We start from the raw sequence: 22,776 nt of genomic DNA on the forward strand, positions 1-22,776 counted from the left end.
TAAAACGGACTCACGGGTCGTATTTTATGAGATAAATCTCTTATTTGGGTCATTCATGAAAAATTATTTTTTTTATTGTGAATATCGGTAGGGTTGACCCGTCTCACAGATAAAGATTCGTGAGACCGTCTCACAAGAGATCTACTATTGGAACATATATTATGGGTTATTTTTGTTAAATTCCAACAACAAAAAAATATTTTCCACACAAATCATTCTTAATTTCTTTTTGTCATCAATGGATTTAACGATAAATGCGATGTTTGGTCTCAGTGAAGCAAATCATCTCCATCTTTCTAGTTATTGAGTTATATACCATAATTTTCTAATTTAAATATTATTAGAGAAATATTTTAATGATATTTTTAAAAGCACGAACCTAATTATATGTTTCAGAAATATTTATAATCATTGATCAACAAATTATTCTATATTTTGTTTGTTTAACGTTAGACTTCACTAAAAAAACAAAAATCACGCTCTTATTTATTATGTTTATACTATATTATTAAATGTGATGTCCCTTAGAGTAATTATTTTAGATGACACCAAAATATTTAACTTCATAATTATCTTTCTTACCCGACTAAAAATCTCATCAAGTCACTCCATATTTTACATAAAAAAAATATAAAAAAACTTCCATTTTAAAACCTAACAACTCTTATAAATTGAAAATAATTTCGTTTTAATTGTTTACTATTATTTGATCAAATTAAAAATGATAATAACACATGGAACATGTGTGCATATTTTACTAGTATGATGTTAAATTTATATGTTCATCTTAAATAATGAAAATAAAATTAGTTGCTCATCTATAATTTTTTATATTAAATATTTTATGTTAACATACAATTGAATGTTTTTTTTTTATTTTCAGTTACCTATTTATAAATACTATATATTATATATATATATATATATATATATATAGTCTTGTACAGTGGAGAATGAAAAATTAACAAAAATATATATTTTTGTTGCTTCGTCTCTTCCAGGGGAGAGGCGGGGTGACTAAATTTTTTATTATTATTTTTATAATAATGTAATAAATCATAAGAAATCACAATATCTTTTTAAGAAAACCTTTTCGAAATTACTAAAATCTAAAAAAAAAACCCTATTTTTTTACACTCATAATTACCACTCAATGTTTCCGTTTCACCTCCCATTATGCCATTTTTGTAGTTCTCCGAACGGCTCCTCACCACTTTTTCCATGTATTATAATTAATAATAATTATTAAATCCTACGCGAAATTATTCCATGCAGTTCCCCACTGAACGTCAACCTTAAATAATAAGAATCATGTTTGAATCAGTGTTATATTTAAACGCTTAATTAGTTATTATAGATGACTTTTTTATCAATATTTTTTCGGACGAAGTTGTACAACGAGTCTGATACATCGTCATAAAAGAAAAAGACGAATCATCATCTTATGTTTAATGATACTTTAATTTTATATCCTTCCTCAATTATTTATAATCACAAAAACTCTCGTGAGACGGTCTCACGGATCAATTTCATGAGACAGATCTCCTATTTAGATCATCCACGAAAAGTATTACTTTTTATGCTAAGAGTATTACTTTTTGGCAAAAACTTGTGTGAGACGGTCTCACGGGTCGTATTTGTGAGACGTATCTCTTTATTTGGGTCACCCATGAAAATGTATTACTTTTTATGCTAAGAGTATTACTTTTTATTGTGAATATGAGTAGGGTTGACCCAAATAAGAGATCCGTATTTGTAAGAGTAATACTCTTAGCATAAAAAGTAATACTTTTTCATGGGTGACCCAAATAAGAGATCCGTATCACAAATACGACCCATGTGACCTTCTCACACAAGTTTTTGTCTACTTTTTATTGTGAATATCGTTAGGGTCTCACAAATAAAGATACGTTAGACCGTCTCACAAAAGATCAACTCATTTATAAAATATCAAATTTTAATTTTCAAAAAATATTTTTTATGGCATTAATTTGGACAGACGCTGCAGCTGAATTATATAAAAAAACTCTGCATTTCTTTCATCAAATTCACTACACGTTTGCTTGTTTTGTATTGCTGTTGTTATTCACCCACTTCAATGCCAATCCTCCATTGACGCCACTGTGTTAATGACCCTGTTTTATTTTGTTTCTTCCTTATTTTATTCGCACTCTTCTTATTTTAATCCATTGAATCTCTCATCATTATTGCCCCTGGCCTGGCTTGGTCTTCCCACCCACCCCTTTATACGGATCGATTCTTTGATTTTTTTTTTTAATTAAAACTTTGTTGCCACATTTTTCTCTCACCTAGAGGTTTTGGTTGCAGCAGAGTGTGGCAGAGGTACCCACTTCAAGATTTGCTGGGATATTTTTTTTCTTGATGATAAATACTAGCATTTGAGTGATATTTGATTCAGTTATCGACTTGTATTGCTTCTGGGTGTCGGTGCTGAGATCATACTTGGGTTTTTGTTAGATTTTGACGTAATGCCTCCAGTGGACTGCCCTTCTCCTGCACCGACTCCGCGTGCATCCAGATGGAAGAGGTGTGCAGTGTAATTGGTTGAGATTGGGAGTGTTCATTTGTGTTCTGTTGTTGTATTTTGATTGATTTGTGGAATTTGCAGCAGTTTTGAGATGATTAAAGAGGATGATCATTGTGTACTCAACGTGTCGCCGAGGCCTTCCCGCCATGAAAATCGTCCTGTGCGTAATTCCCTCACTTTTATTTGCTTTTGTATTCCTCTTTTGACCGCAATCTCTGTCACATCGGTCGTTTTCCGCCATTAAGGTTTTGTTATACTTATTTAGATGAAAATAGCAACCAATTTATGAGGAAGCTGAACTAATTCTTAGATTCATGCAACTTGGTTAAATGAACTAATTACGTGCTAATTGAATTGAAAAGGGCATTTCATTTGGTGAAAAGTTGAGCTAAAATAGGTTGGTCACTGGTCATTTTGGCAGTGGAATCAGAAATTTTTGTTTGTTTAGGTTGTTCAACAGTGGTGTCTTGCTTTCGGGAAATGGAACTTTTCTCAGGCTTCTAAAATGTTTTATTCTCATTTTTTTTCCATCCGAGGAGTTGAGTTCTGAATTACCCAAGTCTTTGCTGACCAGAAGAAAACACTGTTATTTCCAATCATCAATATAATGGTTTTCTTTGAACTTGTGATACAGATTTTGCGCATGGAGACTAAATCTGTTAGCAAGTTATCCAATTTTTCGGATACAGAAAAGGATCAGTGCTTTGAATCAATCAGTTGTCTTCTTCCAGATGGCAAGATGACTTCTAAGGTTATAGTAGTTATCTCGTACTTGGCTCTCTAATTCCCTTACTACATTTTATCATACTTGAAGGGAACATGCTAATGTAGAAACCCCCTATGTTCGATTATCATGCATTTTCATAAAACAGTATAAAGTGCTGAGAAAGATGAGATTTATGCATGACATGATTTGTGATGTGTTTGTTTCATGATTTTTGTATCATGCTTCTTCCGTTCATTTGAGTGGTTGATAAGCTTTACTATCGAGGCCAGTCTATCATTGATCAGAAGCAAGCCCAGTCTAATCTATTATTATTTTGTTAGACATTTCTTTTCCCGGAATTGGTGATATTCATTGTGTAATACTTTCAGGCATGATGCATGTGGTAATCCTTTAGGTTAGCTTATTTAACCATGGAGGCCAATATGCTACGTCTACAGTTACTGATCCCCATGGGGCATTTCTGCAAATAACAGACATTTAAGGCTCGTTCAGACTAGTTCCAGATTTTGATTTCATGTTGGCTTTGAAGATTTGTCTTGCTGCTAATCAACTCGATAAATGTTTGTAGGACTTTGCATAACTAAGTTCCCTTGATTTTTTTTTTTTTTTGGTGAAGATCTCAAGAAATTAATCTTCCTTTTTAGCTAGTATTTCTGGTGCAAATATCACAATTATATGTCAATCTGCTTTCTTCCACTACAGTAATTGGAATTAGTGGAACAAAATTAATCATTCCTTTTAGTGGGATCCATCGATAAATAGAGATATCATTCTCATTTTTAAATTCACCATTCTGACAAATGATGAAACTAAACGAGTTGGGGTGCATATCATGACTTATTTATGTCATATTCTGTCTGTGAAACTTTGATGACCTAATTTCATTAATTGGCTGTTTTTGTGCAGTCTTCAGAAGAACTTGTGACAGAAATTGCCAAGCTTGAGATTGAAATAGTGCACTTGGAACAATATCTTCTTTCTCTGTACCGTACCGCTTTTCTGCAGCATCTCCCAAGTATTTCAGGAAACCATGGGGTCAGTGGACAACAAATAACTGGAAAACCACCTTTGGGGTTTGTGCCGTCTGATCAAACTTCGCACATGATGAAATTGAGAATCCCAAAAAGCTATAATGACCATCATGATCAGAGTTCGCCTACAAGTGCTTTAGCTGGCCCTAATGATTTGATTCACGTTGCAACCACAAAGTCATCATTTGGAAGTGTATATAAGCCTCACTTCTCAAACACTTTGCGTTTAGTTGGTTCATTTCTGTTGCCTACGTTCTTCCTAGCTGTAAATTATTCTGTAATCATGAGCATGTAAGAATTGTTCTTGGACAATTTCAGGAGAAGAGAAAAACTTATTCTCGTCATCGTAGCTTAGGAGATCATCTTGGAAATATCAGCACCAATGATGCTCTTGTTTATCCCGACAGACTATCTGAGGAAATCGTAAGATGCATATCTTCAATTTACTGCAAATTGGCCAACCCCTATCTCACTCACAAAGGCTATTCAGCCTCGTCTACTTCATCATTCTGCTCCTCCAGCACTTTTTCTCCCAGAAATTTATCTGGTAGTTGGAGTCCTCAATGTAATGATGAAACTACGGAGCGTTGCGATTTTGAAGCCCTCAAACAGGAGAATGGTCCGTACGCTGCAATGATCGAAGTTTTAAAGATATGTTTAGATGATGAAACTTACAGTTATGCGGCCACAATGCTACAGAAATTCAGGTGTCTGCGTTTACCCACTTGTCAGATTTGGTCAGATTCTGTTAAAATCAGTCAAATGGCTTATTTATAATGAAATGATAATTTTTTGTTATATTTTACAAGTATAGTTCATCTAATAACCTTAAAGGAGCTTATGGGATTTTGGTTTATGACCCATATCAGATATGTACGGTTTTCTTCCTACTAAATATTAGCCAACTGGTTCCCCCACAAGAAGCATTTTTTTAACCTTTTGGCTCTATTATTAGCGTTTCTAATTTCCTCCCAACACATTTCTAGTCAATTAAATGAGTCACGGTATTGGAGTGCCCTTATAAAAGAGGCTAACTGATACGGTTCCATGAATACATTTTTAGTCTCGACTTATCGCATTATTTCCATATCCTTCAACTATTTTTGGCGCAGGTCCCTGGTTAAGAGTCTTGAGATTGTTGACCCTAAGAAGATGCGGCGTGAAGAAAAGCTTGCCTTTTGGATCAATATTCACAATGCCTTGGTTATGCACGTAAGGCTAGCAAAACGTTATATCAATTTTGTGTAACCTTCAAATCCTCTAACTACTCATATACTGAATAATGGCCATCATCATTTGCAGACAGTTTTTTCAAGTATTTTTTTCATGAAAGCCGAATATAGTAACGGGTTGACAGTTTTTTCAAGTATTTTTTTCATGAAAGCCGAATATAGTAACGGGTTGCCCACCAGTTTCAGTATGAGCTTTTCAGCTTTTGTTTGTGTGGTTGAATGATATTTCATTTCGGTTGCAGGCTTATTTAGCATACGGCACTCAAAACTATATAAAAAGCACTTCCATTGTGAAGGTCGAAGTATAGTTTTTTATACCACAGTCTGTTGGTTTTATTTCTTATTTATAGCAGTTAACTAAATCCGCACACAAATTTTCTTTCAGGCTGCGTATAATGTGGGTGGACATAACATAAATGCTTTTGACATACAAAGCTCCATTCTGGGAATCAGATCACACTATTCTGCACCGGTATGTACTCTGCCCTCGAGTGATGTACTAAAGCGGCAAATACTTCTGTGTAAAAATAAAAGGGTGGCCTGATAAATAATAAATAAATTTGTAATAAACCCCTCTCGGTCCAATTAAGGATCCATATTTGAAAATATTCGTATGGGTCCACGTTGACTTCCTTCTATCATCTCAACTCTCGCCATTGAATCCTTCCTCAAGATCTGCTCAGATGACATGGTGCTGTTCAGGAGTCATTATACTCTGGGAAATAACTGAGGGAGTGTATCTTTGCCATTTCATTTCTTTCTCTTTTAGGAATTCCACTAATAGAGTGGAAACCGGGATAAATCTCTGGAAAAGACGGATTACCCTGTGATTGAGTTCTATTTGTCCTTGATCTACGAACAAATGGGACAACTTGTTTTTTATTTTTCAGGGTTAATCATCCACTTTCACTGATCAGTGTTTGCCCTTAATGTGTAATTTGGCATATCATTGGGGTAAATATACTTAATCTCGTCAAATGTATCTGGTTTCAGTAATTTATCTGAAGTCATGAGGCCCTGAAGCTTGGATTTTTTTAATGAAATTGATTAGAACTACCACATTTGACTCTATGATGGTAGTAGCCAAAAGGCGAAATAAGTTGGCATTAAATTAGAGCTTTTGGTTTTTTATTGCTCTCGGTGAGACCGAGTGGAAGCAAGTTCTTTGACTTATTACCAAGTTTATGTCTCAGTAATCCGCTTCATGCTGGCATACATGAATGTTTTATGCAGTGGCTCCAAACAATTCTCTCTCCCGGAAAGAAGTTCAAAAGTGGGAGCTCTAAGCATACTTATGCCATCGAATACCCTGAGCCACTTGTTCACTTTGCACTTAGTTCGGGTGCTTATTCAGATCCTGCGGTAATAATTTCATGCATTTCCTTCTTAGCTATTCCGAAATAGAAACAAATGCAAAGTTCTTTGTTTTCCCATTTTTTATATCTATTAAATTATAGGTGCGGCTTTACAAGGCAAGCACAATATTTGAGGACCTGAAAGTTGCGAGAGAAGAATTCATACAAGCTACGGTTTATGTTCACAAGGAAACAAAGATCTACCTTCCAAAAATCCTGTGCTATTACGGAAAGGATATGTCACTTGACATGGCTGCGCTTTTAGAAGCAGTTGGCGAATGTTTAGTTGGTATACAACGAAAAGCTGTTAAAACATGTGTGAAGGGTCGACCTGAGAAGCATGTTTATTGGTTAGAACAGACCTCATCTTTTCGATACTTGATCCATAAAGAAATAGCAGCTCAAGGAAGCTAAGCTAGCTATCTCATAATGATAATTATAGGTATAAACCTGGGGTGCTTCATGAATAGTTTGTTTCTTGATTTGATTTGATGTAATTATGAGTTGTGAGGCTTGTGTTTCTAGCTAGAGTAATAATCAAGATTGCTGTGGGAGTATTTTGTTCACTGTACAGAGATAGAAGTAAGAGTGGAGGCTTGGTTTTGCTAGTGTCCATTGATTCCTCTCAGCGTAAAAGACTTCGAAGTTTTAGATGTTTTTGTTTTATATATTTTTGGTTAACATAACAATTTTATGTTCTTTGTTTGGTTTTAAAAGTGTTTTTTGTTATAATTTATGATTTATGGTGGTCGCAAGATTAGAATAAGAAATGACGTGTGTTTTTATGATAACCAACTTAATTCTCTAAAACATAATATCTATTTTCCCCCCAAAACAATCCTTTCAGCAGAAAATTCCTTCGGGCTGACAGGAGTGTATGGATATGTTGGTGTGACACTATGATCCTTCGTGGGTGTATATATGGTTAAATCGGGTTGTAATTTGGTTGTTGATAATGAGCACGATGGAAGTGGCAGCCTGCCTACTGGATTAGCTAACCTGATTTGTTCATAAAATATTTCGCAACTACAGGTCTCAAATTGGAGCTTTGACTGACGACCGGAAGTTTTAAATAAGTTCACAAATATAATGAAAACGATTTCGACAAATATAATATAAGCCCTTGAGACCATGCCAAACATTGACATTTGTTGTGATGGTGGCATTCAAGTGGGCGAGGGAGAATTGGTAAACTAAAAGGGACATTAGAAGCTTCAACCGACTTTATCTTCTCACCTGATTGTTGTCTAAGTTTATATCAAATCTGGCGCATACTTGCATTTGTGACGACATAAATGGCTTGACAAAGACGACCACCCTATGGTTAGTGATTGGGCACCTGATTCTTTTACCTTTACAACGTAGAATCGACTTCTTTTACGGTTTATAGAGATATGAACAACACAGTGTGTGGGTTCCAAACCAACTGAGCTTAGCGGCCGACCAATGACCAAGTTTATAGCTACTAGTTGAAAAGGATAAAACGTTGAAAATGACCAGACTACTTTTTGTTAAGATTAATAATTGAGCAGAGCTCAACTTCAAAAAGTAGTTAAATAGAGAGGATTGGTCAAGTCTATAAATACAACTCTCAATTACTTAATCCAGCTTATGTGCGATATGTAACATATTTCATTCATTTCTTACATCCCCGGAATTTTCTCTCTTTAGTGGCGGAAACTTTTGCGTTTCATGATTATGGCTGCATCCGGTCTCAACTTGCACCAATGGCTAGTGCAGACTGGTGCTTTACTTGTTTCAGAGATCATGAATATTTTTCACAAAATGCCTAGGCTTCGGTCAACTACTGCCACACTTGAAAGCTGATTCTGACTTTTTTTGACTCGATTTCATTATTTTTGCAATCTGCTGTATTTGAAAGGGAAATCTCTTTTGCTTAAAAAATGACCCAGACACACTGTATCAAAACAATATGAAAACGGTTGAAGTGACGTTTATCTATTAGATATGATTTAACTGTGATAAGTGCTCACATAGGTTTCCAATGTATATATACACGATAGGTGGATATCTTCTCAACGATATTCACATAGATATTTATATGTATATTTTCCATCAACCGTACTCAACTATGTGTCCATCACTGATGTGACACTCATTTATTGAACGTGATGAAATATATCAAAATTGTAAATCAAATATGCTAGTATAATCTCAATAATAATGAGTACATAGATGAGCACGATAAGTAAAAAACATTTAAAAATATTTATTTAAGCGTGTAAGTTGGGCCAATTGGAGAAGTATCCAACACAAAGATGAAGGGAAGCCCACAACCACACAAACATTGAAAGGCCTCACACAAATAATCCCAATTCAGACCTAAGTCACTCAATTAATTAGGGGTTTGCAGCAATTGGGGAAATTAAAAATTGGGGCAAATGCAAGCATTAGGGTCTCCAGTGGTACCTTCGTCGACACCGTTCTTTTCATCATCGTCCAGCTTCACCTCAGTTCGAAGTAAAAGCGTATCTCAGAAGATTAGAACAACGACAATCAAGAGCCAGCATCTTTCCCTGGATAATCAGCAGACTACTATGGCGGAGTCTTCGGGAATTGCAAATCCCAAATGGGCTCAGAAGATTGTTACCATTCCTTCCCAGAGGCGCGGCTGCCATCTCATCTCATCCAAGGTGTCCACTCTTTCATCACACTTTTTTGCTTTACTTAACGTCGGAGATTTTGTGTTTTGTATATATCATAAACCGAACCTCTTCGGTATGAATACTCTCATTTACCTGCATTTAGCCGACCCGCTTATGGTTTTTGTACTTCCTACTGCTTATTACCATGGAAAATCGTGATTTTGCCTACCTGGATAAGGAATTATGCAATTTTTACTCCACGGTCTGATGAATTCTAAATAGCTGTGAATTCAAAATTCTGTGTTATATATGGTATGTAAACTCTGGAATTAGGTAGCTTAGATGGTTTTCAGCCAATCCGTGGCCTTTAAATTTGAATTGGACTCAATAGGAAGTCCATACGCGAACAAAGAAAAAATTGTGCCCTCAACATTCCTAGTGCGTTTCTTTACCTACTACTAAAATGTTGACGTGGTGTGTGCTGATTTTACTTTTATGACTTTTCAACTTGTCTCAGATTTTGAAAGAGATTGGACAGGATCTATCTGGGTTCAAATGCGGCCTTGCTCATTTTTTTTGTAAGCTTGAGCCGAGTTATCCATTTAATATAATTTAGTTTTTCATTTCCTCTGTTATTTTCCATTCCATACTCCCTTTCCTTTTTCTCTGATGTCCTCATTCTGAATATGTGCATGAAACAGTGCAGCATACAAGTGCTTCTTTGACTGTGAACGAAAACTACGATTCCGATGTCAGATACGACACAGAGACATTTTTGAACAGAATAGTTCCAGAGGTAGTACCTTTGTTTTATCCATTCTTCAGATGGTGTCATTTATTATTGGAAGATGGCGTTCATTTGTTAGAGCTTTTAATTTCAGGGACCGTCAGCACCATGGGAACATACTATTGAAGGTAGTGCTTCCTCCTTTTTGGATAGGAACTGTAAAATCCGAGATCTCGATTTTATCGTGATAGTAGTTGTAATTTTTTGATTGGATAATTCTACCGTGTACAATAATTTTTCTCAAGAATTTAAATAATATCGTGTATATTATTTTTCAGATTTTGAGATATGCAGAATTTTACCAGATATAGACATAAGATTTGATATACCGGGATAAAGATTTAAGCAGGAAGATAACTCAATCTTGGATTACAAATCTTGAAGAAAATATCATGTGATTTTCGAAAATATGGGAAGATTTTGTTAAGGATTTTCGAAAATAGTAGGGAAAGTCTACGCGATAAATACAGACGGGGAAGAATTTAAAAGATTTAGCCAAAGGAAAAATAATCCAAATATTATTTGTGGAAAAATACCACTAAATTTCGGATTTAAGTAAGCAAATTTGTGGGATTTAAGAAATATAATTTTTATTATTTTAGGAAGTCAAAAATCTATCGAATATTGGGAATTAGACACAAAAGTCGAAATTTTGCAGACTGGGCAAGGCATAATTTCGAAAATTATCCTTGGGATATATACATACAATTCGAAATTTAGGATAAAGAATAAAGGTGGATTTGATCACGATTTTAGATGAAGATTTGATTTCAGAATTCAAACGCGATTTGATATACGATCAGGATAGCAGCCAACCCCTATAAATAAGAGGGCTCAGTGTCTCGAAAATCACACCATTTTACTCTCAAATTTTCGAGAATTCCCCTCCCCTAGTTCCTTAGGATTTTCGAGCACAGCGAAGCGTTGCCGCAGTCCAGCCACCGGAGTTTCACGTTTTCCTTCAAGAAGTTTAAGGTAAGTGGGCTTGTTTTAAATGTTGAATTTTCGTGTGATGCATTTTCGGTTTTATAAAAATTCGGTCGAGTACAATTCTTCTTCTACCCCTTCTGGTTATGATTTGTGCATAAGTTTTATGTTGACACTGTGAGGATCCAACTGGATATGGGAGAGAATCCCAACTATGATATGACCCTCATACGGTGGGGATATAACCGATTCGGCCTCGCCCCCTTAGAGGAATAAAAATTAGGGACTGACGTCAGTAAACCATTGAAAGTAGAGGAATCTCAGTGTCAGGTCAATGATACGAATGTGATATGAGTCAAATTATGCATGGTGTGTGGGTAAAATTTCGAATTTTATATGCATGTTGTTGTGTACTCGAACGGCCCCCACTTGCTGAGTATTTCCCCAAATACTCACCCCTTACACCTTCCCAGATAAATCTGAAGATAAATCAGAGGAACAGGTCGAGGAAGAAGAGTCGGACCAGTTTTGAGGCTGGTGAAATTATTTAAAGTTTCGAGAATTTTGTTGCAAGGATTAATAGAATTTTAGTAGGTTTATTTTAATTGTAAACGCTTCCGCAATTTATTCAATTTATTCAGTTGTAAAGACAATGATTATTTTTGACGAATTTATGAAATAAGCTGGTTTCGGTTTATACTGTGCTACGAGACTGGTCGTTTTTCGATTTTGTGATTGATGAGCGACGTCGGTGTCAAACCCGAGTTTCGGGGCGTGACAGGAACATAGTTGTGAAAATGGTTCCCTTTTCTTTACTCCATGTCTTTGTCGAAAGGTTCTTGAATTTTCCCGATACATGTTACCTTTTGGCAAATGGAAAGTTACTTGGAGTAAAAGTCTTAGTTGAGTTATTGAACTAGCAACAGTCGTACAATGCAAAGTATCTGTCAGACCACATGCATAGAATTGTGTGTTTATAACCAGTTGAACCATGTCTGTTGTTACCTGTTGCACCGAATACTTTCTCATGTGACTCTTACACATTAACCTGCTGTTGGCTCTTAGTTGTGGTAGACCAGTTCTCATAAGAACAGAAACTTGGTATTTGTTATTTGTCTACTGCAGATCCTCATATTATCCTTGTTCATTAATGGGGAAAATTAAAGATAAAAGGAGCTGAGCAACCGTAAGGGAAGAATGTGTTTCAGAGTTGACAATTTGAACAGAAATTTTCTCTGTAGGAACATATTGATCTATATGATGTCTTCAACTAGCTAACAGGTTACTAATTATTAATTAAGTATCTTAACTTGTCTGTCAAAAATATGTGCTTCAGGGTTCTTGAAGAACATAAACATACCCAGTACCACTATCATTTATCCTGAATGTATTGTTCTTAGTTTTGTTACATATGCTGACTTCTCATAGAATTGTGCTAGGTTTGTTTCCTCGAAAGCAATCCAAGTTTTTTAAAAAATAGTTTTATCTCTACAGTAAGTTGTAACGTGGGGTGGTGGGGGTCGGGTTGGCAAAAAGAATTTTTTTCTGTCGGGTAATCTCTCATCAATTTTATTGTTGTGTTGGTTATTCGTAGCTTTTTCATCCACAAGTGGTGAACAAATTGATCTGGATAAATCATAAGCACTTGAAAATATAAAAGAAGCAAGATATCATGATTTGATTTTCTTACGCAATAAAATGTGACAAGGTTTTTGATGTCATGCCTTTGTTGCAGGTCCAGATGACATGCCGGCTCACATCAAGTCTTCAATGTTTGGATGCTCTCTCTCGTGCGCAATTCTTTTCCTTTATCTTTCTATTTTTTCCTGTCAAGTTGAATTGCATTGTTATTTAAAGTGGCCTGATTCATGGTGAACTTTCATGATAATGAACTTATGCAGGATCCCCATCACGGATGGAAAACTTAATATGGGAACTTGGCAGGTATTCAACTAAGTACATGCCTCTGATGATATTTTGCAAACTGCAAAGTAAAAGAAAAAGGGAATTAAATATCGGAGTCTTCACTGTCATCAATAAAGTTTTTAGGAGTGCATAGGATGTAATTGCCTTGCTCAAGTGATCAGGATGGTCGGGGTGACTTCAGTTTTAGTTTACTCGTGAATCATGCGAATTCCTAAAAATACACTCGTGTCATTCATGTTTGGGGTTGGCTTTGACTTATTGTTAGAGGCAGGGTTTTCTAATATAGTTGGTACACTGACTACAATGGAGATGCATTCAAGTTTCAAACAAGAAATTTTTGTTATGCGTGACTAATATTTTGATTGAACCCCAAAGAGAGAGAGAGAGTGTGTTCAACTATTTAGTAATTTGCTTTTAGCGGTAGCCTCTTGGATGAGTTAGCCAGTGGCACTAGAGACACATGTTGGCAGTGCCGTGGGCCCGAGTTTTAGCAGCGGCAGTGGCTGCATTGTTGGGCTGACTGCAGAGGTGTGTGCCAGTAGTTTATATGTTGCTCATGGCCTTTTGAGTTGTCAATTAAACTATTCCCTGTGGGAGGTTTCTGGTTGAATCTTAGAAAGGACGTGAATGTTCACTGCGGTACTGGGATTGATATCACGAGTGACATTAAAACATCTTTTCTTATATGATCACTTTTCAACTATGATTTGACGTTCTTAAATTGCTTGATTTTGTTGACTAATGAATTATTAATCAGATAGAATTACGGCAGACATGTCAGTTTTTTACAGGACTGGAGCATCTCAAAGAATTTTGATTCCTTTGTTCCAGGGAATATGGCTATGCGAGCACCGTGACTCTGCTACTCCACGCAAAATTGTGGTCACCCTCAATGGGATATAAGACTTTGGTTACGTGGAACTATGTGTGCTCTGTTTTCCATTGTGATAAAAATAACAGGTTTATCATGTAATCAAATATTCATGTACTGTGAGTCATATGTTTGTGGAGTTAATAATCCATGAAACGACACATGTATAGGATGAACTAGTTGGCTTGAGCAATAAGAACTGGGTTTATGATATTCATAGTTGTCAAGGGCGCAAGACGCACAAGGGCCATGGAGCCTGAGGCACAAGTTGGCGCACATTTTTTAAATTTTAAAAAAAAATATTTTTTAGAATAATATATCAAAATATGAAATAATTAAGTTATATTGTCACAATAAACAAAAAAATACTAGTAGCATGATTAAAATTATTCAATAATTCAATTCAATTTCATCTTTTTCCATCGAATCATTAGAGTATCTAGAACTTTCAGACTTGTATTTTTTTATTTTCATTATTTTTTTTATCAACATCAATTTCTTCTTTTTTTTCATCCAAAAGACTTGAAATTGAAATTTTTCCGGTTGATTTGGATGTTGAGATGTCTTCATCTTGTTCTTCTGTTCAGCACTATCTTTTTCTGATTATGACGTTGGGGCGTTGGATCGCCGAGGTTTGGGTTTGACTCTTTTGTTTTGAACAAGTAATTGAATAAAAAAATGTGTTTGAGTAAATTTTCAAGATTAGTCCAGGCGAACGTCAATCGATGTGCCTAAGATGATCCCAGACGCAGGGTACACACGTTCGCTTTGAGAACTATTATGATATCATTCGTGAGTTTATGCTGATTTGCTCGCTCTTTTTTTGAAGTTCTTTCAATGAGGTTGTTGTCCAGTTGAGCTTATGTAAAGAGCTGAGACCAGTCAATTTTTGTTTTACAAAAATCCGTAAACCAAATTATTATTATTCAAATTTAGAGAAGTACGAGTACATTTTGCACAAGGCGACAATAGTAACAATACTATACTAGTTGTGTCGTGTTGATTGGAAATTATAAATCAATTTGATTGTTGAGATTAATTTAGGAATGAAAAAATCCCGAATCCTGTCTTATTCCCACCCAGAAAATATTCTGATATGCGTTAACTAATTCATAAAATAAAATAAAAATCATATAGACAAACATTATAATTATAATCAAATAAATTTGTACAAAATAAAAAAGAGGTTATCATCTTTGTCTCCTCTTCAGCGACGTGACCGAAAAGGACAACCTATCGTCAAAAGGAAATCCACGTCTGGTATTACCCATTGATGACAAATGGTTACATTAATAAAATAATATATATTTTTTTTATGGTCTTTATATTTATTCATAAAATATTATTAGTGAATAAATACAGTCACCGATCATTATTAAACTAAGAGAATACCGATTGTTGGCCGATAGAGCTTGAGGAGGTTGTGTAGTGGTTAATGAAACAATGAATTTGCATGTCAATTTTGGTTTTGGATTTTCTTTGATTAATCGAGAAATTGTTTCAGTTTATTTGTGATATAACAAGAAGATGATTTGATTTTTAATGTTTATATATATTCTTTGTCGTGCTCGGGCTAATCGAAATTTAAAAATTGACGTGTCTGGTTCAGATTCAATTTTTGCTTATAGAGCTATCAATGGTGATGTGATCCTGGTGAAATGGATGAGTAGGGTCGGTGCTCCACCGGATCGAATCAATAATGTTGTTGAAAATGAGCAAAGTAGATGAATCTGTGAGCTATAGCTTCCATTGTGACCTACAGACAAGGAGATGAACTCATGAATGGGCGCCAGAGAGGTGTCCGGCGTGGCCACTCTGATGCTTAAGTCAGTGAAGGATTCAAGAAAAAAAACTAATGTAACCAAGTGATGGTTGTGATATTAGTGTAATGAGTGTAGGCCATAAAATGAATCAATCTCCAATGCAAAGAGAGAACCTGATATTTATAGTAAGAGAAGTAATGATGACCTCGTTCTTCGTGCTACATACTAATTATAGTAGGGCGACTGATTGTATCATATATCCTGATACGTCAAATCATATAATAGTCACATCCCGCGTGTCTGATTTTGTCAACCATTTAGTGTCAGAGATAGGTCGGCCGTCTACACCCTACTTTGTCGGCGTTAATAAATGCGGCACTCATATCGAAGTGGTCCGGGTAAGGTGTTTCTCGGGAGACTTCCTAAGGGCCCGGGTATACAACGTCCCGGGGAGGCTATGTCCCAGGTGCTTCCATGGCCCGGCCTCTTGATGAACCATCTCCATAGATCCTCCATGTCCTTGAGCTATCCCCTCAATGTCCCGGGTTGCTTGAGATCAGGAATTCTGTGCAGATCTTCGTCCTCTTGGCCCGGATTTATCCATGACCCGGGAATATTCCATTTTCCTGACTCGGGCACTATGCATGGCCCGGGACATCCCAAGGTATCAAATGGATTAAAAAAATATTATCGAAATATATTTTCCTACATAACATGATCTCAAACATTCGAGTCTCTGTACTTGTTAGATACTAGATCTGGATGAAAAAAAATATTTTCAATTTTTATCGGGATGGAGACTAGGTATGAGGGTTACGTGACGGGTTCCTACCTGAGCCCACCCCTAAATGAATTTATATTTGAAGGATTTTAAATTCACCTCACCTTAAATTATGTATGATTAGATATCTTGTGAGACAGTCCACAGATCTATATCTACGAGACGGTTTGACCCAATGCATAGTACATTAAAAAGTAATATTTTATCATGGATCAAGTTAGGTCGGTGATCCGTCTCATGAAATGAACAACTGATATGGTCTCATGTGAGTTTTTATGCATATATAAATACAACAAAGATTATGATGTATTCGAAATCCATCAAAAATGAATGTCAATTCAAATCCTTCTCCATATCAAATCCTTCCACGGAATCAAATACTTCAATCCACAAATCCTTCCCCATATCAAATCCTTCCATCCGAATCAAATATTTCAATCCAAACACAACATTCGATAATATCATATTATCATCACCTATTAAACATTTCATGTTTGAAAGAGATTTTTGGTGTCAAGTCAAAGATTTGTTATGGGCTCCTTGCGTGGGGGGAACTCTATTACAACTCTTTAAATTTCTAAAACAGCAGATTCATCGATCATGTAGCCATTTTTACTTGGTTCCACTGCATCAACAATTCCAGCAACTTCATAAATGAATGGCTCACAAATCACAATGCTTCTTTCTTAAAGTTTAAACCCAAACATGAATGATCATCAATAAAATGTGTACAACCAATCTTGTGTAAATAGTTTTTTAACCATTAATCCTACGATTTTATGATATAAACAAATTCTTTGAGCATGTTAGATAATCTTAGATTTGTTGGAATTTGGTAAATAGTATTTTCAAATGTTTCAAATTCATATTTGAAATGGATTTGATGCCATTTTATATAATTTACTCAATCACCCAAAATTGGTATGATTTTTTAGGATTTGAATTTGCAAAATAATTGTAATATTATATCTTATATTCATCTGTTCTATTTATTTTCTTTAGACTCTTTACTTTTCTTCACTCTTTGATTCAAATTTTTTCTTGAAATATCCAAATCCACAAAAAAAGAAAAATAAAGAAAGCTATTCATTTTCATGAAATTCGCTTAATTCAATTTTTATCTCAATATGTAATATATTGCTATATCTTTGTAATTTGGCGGTAATTAAAAACTTGTGTCTAATAACCATAAAAGATAAATCATATAAGGCAAAAACTTATGTGAGACGGTCTCACGAATCGTATTTTGTGAGACATATATCTTATTTGAGTCATCCATAAAAAATTTTATTTTTTATGTTAAGAGTATTACTTTTTATTGTTAATATCGGTAGGGTTGACCCGTCTCACAAATAAAGATTCGTGAGATGTGAGACGTACTTATCATATAATGGTCACAACCTGATTTTTTTTTTAAATCATCTACTTTAGTATCTATTGTAATTAATTATCAAAAAGCTTACAAAAACATCTCTAAATTTCTTAATTTAATATAATATCCAAAAATTATTTATCATTATACAACTCTTTTATTTTTATAAAAACGGATTTATATGTACATAACATGCACAAAGTATAAATATGATAACTTTTGATTCGAAGGATACGCATATTCATGGATAAACAATTTGAGTTAAGTCAGATTAGAAATCTGAGATCCAAATGGATCAAATCATTTTATCCGAACACATTGTAATAGCTATAATTGGTTTAACGATTTTACATTGTTTATTTCTCATTTTCTTGTTTTTTTAACTCCAATTCATTTAGAGTAGGTCTCTTGTGAGACGATCTCATGAATCTTTATCTGTGAGACGGGTCAACTCTAGTGATATTCAGAATAAAAAATAATACTCTTAGAATAAAAAAGTAATACTTTTTCATAGATGACCCAAATAAGAGATTTGTCTCACAAAATACGATCCGTGAGAACGTCCCATACATTTTTTTTTTTAAATTTTACCAAAATAAAAAAGGGGAATTTCTGAAATCCCAATTGCCGGTTACCACACCCACACATCCAAATCCTAATGTAACGAAAGAAAAGAAGAATCATACTGTCTTCGTTGTATATATTACTCTCTCCCTCTTCCCATTTCACACACCAAATTTCGTTTTCGTGAATCGATTCCCATTCACGCAGCAAAAATCATGCATGTATACCCGATGTGAGATTTATCCACGCATCACATTCTTCTCACCCTACCCCATTCCTTGTGAGGAGCGGATCTATAAGCTTTCCTTCACTATTATACGGCTTTAACAATCAAGAACCCTCCGCCATTACCAAATTCTTGAGGTCCCAGGTAAAGAAAAGACAGTTGAGGCAGGTGATTCAGAGATGGAGGTGGAGAGGAAGCCGTCAGCAGTGTCTGATGTGGGTGCCTGGGCTATGAATGTCATCAGTTCTGTGGGCATCATTCTGGCAAATAAGCAACTCATGTCCAACAATGGATATGCTTTCACATTCGGTAAGTGCCATCTGATCTGCGATGTGTCTTTGTAGCTTAAATGGGGCTCATTTTCTTGGATCTCGGTCCTCCGAGTTTGCCTCTCCACTATTGTCTTGTGTTATTTATTTGTTCATAATTGTTGTTGCATCTTGGTAAATTTTATTTGAATGTTATTTACTTTTGTTGCTTGAGATCAACTCATTTTTTTTTGCTGGGGGAAGTGGGCATCTTTAATTTGAATTTGAATGGAGTTGTGCCCATATAGTTAATGTACCACTTTTGAGCACCTACAACGAATTTGTCCTCATTTGCAGTATTTTTTTTTTAAAATTTTTTGCTGATTAGTGCCTCTGTTTGCATTTTGATCTTTGTAACTGGTCTAGTTACTGTGATAATTTGTGAAGGATCAAGGAACTAAGATGTAGCTTTCTGAATCAGATGTATAGCATAATTTACCAGAATGCCTTATGTAGCTCACTTCCACCTCGGAATCACCTTTTGAGTTAAGTGATTAGGTCCTTTGCTTCAAACTTACTCTTTTATTTATAATTATCGTGGGGCTATTCTTATGGACTGATATTTGTGATATGGTGTGATCTCGCATTTTTTTCCACTTTTAGTATCAATCAAGACTTTAAAGAGGTGTTGATCGTGGAATTATGTGATCTCTATATAATTAATGGGACTTTATATTGTAGAGTCATCTTTTTAAGTTCATGTTTTAATTCTTCTTTTGCTTCATGCAGCCACAACATTGACTGGTTTCCATTTTGCTGTTACTGCACTTGTTGGCGCAATATCAAATGCTACAGGATATTCTACCTCTAAGCATGTGCCTCTTTGGGAGCTTCTTTGGTTCTCAATTGTTGCAAATATGTCTATCACGGGGATGAATCTCAGCCTTATGTTGAACTCAGTTGGATTTTACCAAGTATGCTTGAACTTTTAGCCCACATGCGTCTTGGTGCTTAGATACATTACATTAATCCAATGTTTTCTTGACTTGCCAATATATTCTACTTACCTAGTAATTAGATGTATTCACGTTTATCGAGCAATTAATATGATTAATATTATGTTAACTTAAAATTATCTTCCTATTTATCATCCATACACTTTGAATAATGATTGCGATATTTGCATATTTAAAGCTTCCACCTCCTGGAATATTTACTCACATTGGGGACTGCATAAAATAAAAAACCTCTAAATCTGTCTATGTTTTAGTATTGATACCAATGATCCTATTTTGCTGTGGTATAGTGTATAGCATTCAATAGATTTCTAGCTTAGAAACCTGTGACTTATAATTTATGACATCAACAAAGTTCTAAGTTTTATTTTCTTTGAAAATTGTAAAATTCAGACGCGTCCTGTCTTCTCAGCTTCTGAGATCGGTTTTTCATATATCTAGTCATGACTCCTTTTCTTGATTAAGCTGATGTTACGTTGTATTTTGGTGTAGATATCCAAACTGAGCATGATTCCTGTGGTCTGTGTAATGGAATGGATCCTCCATAATAAAGGGTACACAAAGGAAGTTAAAATCTCCGTCGTCGTCGTGGTTATAGGCGTGGGTGTTTGCACTGTGACTGATGTCCAAGTGAATGCCAAAGGTTTTATATGTGCTTGTGTTGCAGTTTTCTCAACATCTTTACAACAAATTGTGAGTAAATTTTATTACCTGCCCTTATTAATATTGTAAGTTTTTTGATATAATTTGATCTTGATGAGATGAATTACTGTCTAAAACTTCTGCATTGCCTATGCTGTGTATTGACATTAAGGTTGATACACTTGGGGTCGACAATGAAAGAATGTGGTACCAATTGGAAATATTTTGTTCTCCTTTGGCAGAGTAAAAGCTCCACCGGAGTTTTTTAAACAAAGTTGGATTTTTTGTGTTTTAATTCATTTCTACTTCATGCTTCAACCTTTTCTCTTTGCCTATCCCTTTTATCTTCATGGTAGCACTTCAGAAGTACCTCATTGAACTGATAACAACTTTCAATTTCAGGCAAGCTTGGTTAAAATATAAAACACTGATTGAGGGTTCTGTTTTTAAAAGGCTCTGCTCACTCCAAACGCCAATGGCTCACTCCTGCAATCTCACAACTGAAAATATGAAAAAAAAGAATATCAATTCTAACTTAATGAACAAATGGGATGCTGGTTCTAGCCTTTTCCTGCTAGGCTTTTCTTTCCTGAATTCTTACACTGCAGAGATATTCATTAGATATTCTTTTGGATGCAGTCAATAGGTTCCTTGCAGAAGAAGTACTCGATCGGATCATTTGAATTATTGAGTAAAACAGCTCCTATTCAAGCTGGTTCTCTCCTCGTACTTGGTCCTATAATTGACTACTATCTTTCCGGAAAATTAATTCTGGACTACAAGTTCACTTTCGGAGCCATAGTAAGCATCCATTCCGTCCTATCAATGTTCATCCTGCAGCATCATATATTAACTCACTCAGGAATTAATACTTCCATTACATCTAATATTATGGGACAATAATTTGCAGTTATTCATACTCCTTTCATGTTCTCTAGCCGTGTTCTGCAACATTAGCCAGTACCTTTGCATTGGACGTTTTTCAGCCGTTTCTTTCCAAGTTTTGGGCCACATGAAAACGTTATGCGTATTAACTTTGGGATGGCTAATATTCGATTCAGAGTTGACTTTCAAGAACATATTGGGAATGCTTGTTGCAGTAATTGGCATGCTAATCTACAGTTGGGCTGTGGAAGTTGAAAAGCAGACTCATAGCAAGATCATGCCCCATGGGAAAAATAGCTTGACAGAAGAGGAATTTAGATTAATAAAGGAAGGCATGGAAATAACTCCCATTGAAGACCTTGAGTTTGGTGAGTCAAAGGCATAGGGATGGATCCAGGTTCGGGTTTCGTTAAAGATTTTGAGCTTGGCTATCCCATTTGTTTATTTGTGTAGTCTGAGTTGGAAGTTGAAGAAAGCAGAGGAACAAAGGAATGAATTTGTTTGGATTTTCAGAGATTGAGAAAGCAAAGGAGATACATGTCCAATATTATGTTATTTAATGTGTTAATTGAGTCACATTTATGATTGTCATGTTTATTGTTATAGAGACACTTTATCGAACTAAACGTGTCTTGAATCACTGAGTTACTAAAAAATAATGCCAACTAAATGCATGAAATGTGATGTCTAAACCGAACATCATGTACACGACAAACTGGCAAGAATGGAGCAAAGCTCCATGTATTTATTATAAATAGTAAATAAATAAATATGTGGCCTACACTTGGGTCCGATCATGGTTTCTTTGAACCGGAACAAGAACCATTTCTTAAGGATCGGACTTATGGTTCAGTTTTGGTTTTTAAAAACCGGAACCAGAACTTTGTTTATCTATACTACTTTATTAAGTTTGAGGCACTTAAAGTAACTAATTTCAGTGTCATGGTCTGTTTTATTAATTATATATATTAATAAAATGTTAAAATTTTAATGTAAGTTATATGTAATTCAGTGGAAAGAATCATTGTCTTTTGAGGTTTAGGTTATATGTTCAATTCCTTCTAAGTTCAATTTTTTATTCTTTTATTTTTTAATTTATATATCAAAATTACAGTTTAGTCTCACTATTTCTTATAATTAATTTTGATCCTCATTTAAATATTAATAAAATAAATTATAAAAATATTATACATGCGTCGGTGCACTATTATGGGAACACTATTGATACTGCAAAGAATGTTAGTGACATTCCACTTTATCTAATTTGTC

At 35.0% G+C, this 22,776-nt stretch overlaps 3 protein-coding genes across 9 annotated transcripts; all 3 read left to right on the plus strand.

Moving 5' to 3' along the window:
* The first annotated feature begins 2,072 nt into the window (after positions 1 to 2,072).
* On the plus strand, positions 2,073 to 7,592 carry LOC140832885 (uncharacterized). Of its 4 annotated transcripts, none has more exons than XM_073197159.1 (11): positions 2,073 to 2,343; positions 2,479 to 2,548; positions 2,630 to 2,708; positions 3,183 to 3,299; positions 4,182 to 4,499; positions 4,625 to 5,013; positions 5,419 to 5,518; positions 5,781 to 5,834; positions 5,924 to 6,010; positions 6,772 to 6,900; positions 6,996 to 7,592. In XM_073197159.1, the coding sequence occupies exons 2-11, from the start codon at positions 2,490 to 2,492 to the stop codon at positions 7,305 to 7,307; spliced, it is 1,644 nt and encodes a 547-aa protein (XP_073053260.1). In that variant the 5' UTR covers positions 2,073 to 2,343; positions 2,479 to 2,489; the 3' UTR covers positions 7,308 to 7,592. The 4 variants fall into 4 exon arrangements, with proteins under 4 accessions (XP_073053260.1, XP_073053262.1, XP_073053259.1 ...); XM_073197161.1 differs by having other exon boundaries at positions 2,074 to 2,343; positions 2,633 to 2,708; XM_073197158.1 differs by having other exon boundaries at positions 2,074 to 2,548.
* Positions 7,593 to 9,225: 1,633 nt separating this feature from the next.
* LOC140832886 (uncharacterized) lies at positions 9,226 to 14,223 on the plus strand. Of its 4 annotated transcripts, none has more exons than XR_012118194.1 (8): positions 9,226 to 9,547; positions 10,017 to 10,077; positions 10,201 to 10,295; positions 10,381 to 10,414; positions 12,949 to 13,003; positions 13,115 to 13,157; positions 13,931 to 14,048; positions 14,100 to 14,223. XR_012118194.1 is itself a non-coding variant. In XM_073197163.1 (8 exons), the coding sequence occupies exons 1-7, from the start codon at positions 9,296 to 9,298 to the stop codon at positions 14,040 to 14,042; spliced, it is 612 nt and encodes a 203-aa protein (XP_073053264.1). In that variant the 5' UTR covers positions 9,227 to 9,295; the 3' UTR covers positions 14,043 to 14,048; positions 14,100 to 14,223. The 4 variants fall into 4 exon arrangements, 3 of the variants coding, with proteins under 3 accessions (XP_073053265.1, XP_073053264.1, XP_073053263.1); XM_073197163.1 differs by having other exon boundaries at positions 9,227 to 9,547; positions 13,971 to 14,048; XM_073197164.1 differs by having other exon boundaries at positions 13,931 to 14,223.
* Positions 14,224 to 18,574: 4,351 nt separating this feature from the next.
* LOC140832887 (UDP-rhamnose/UDP-galactose transporter 2-like) lies at positions 18,575 to 22,098 on the plus strand. Its single transcript, XM_073197165.1, has 5 exons — positions 18,575 to 19,025; positions 19,754 to 19,938; positions 20,473 to 20,673; positions 21,262 to 21,423; positions 21,533 to 22,098. The coding sequence occupies exons 1-5, from the start codon at positions 18,896 to 18,898 to the stop codon at positions 21,890 to 21,892; spliced, it is 1,038 nt and encodes a 345-aa protein (XP_073053266.1). The 5' UTR covers positions 18,575 to 18,895; the 3' UTR covers positions 21,893 to 22,098.
* Positions 22,099 to 22,776: the final 678 nt, after the last annotated feature.

The sequence above is a fragment of the Primulina eburnea genome, chromosome 5 (assembly GCF_022965805.1).
Source record: "Primulina eburnea isolate SZY01 chromosome 5, ASM2296580v1, whole genome shotgun sequence".
NCBI lineage: Eukaryota > Viridiplantae > Streptophyta > Magnoliopsida > Lamiales > Gesneriaceae > Primulina > Primulina eburnea.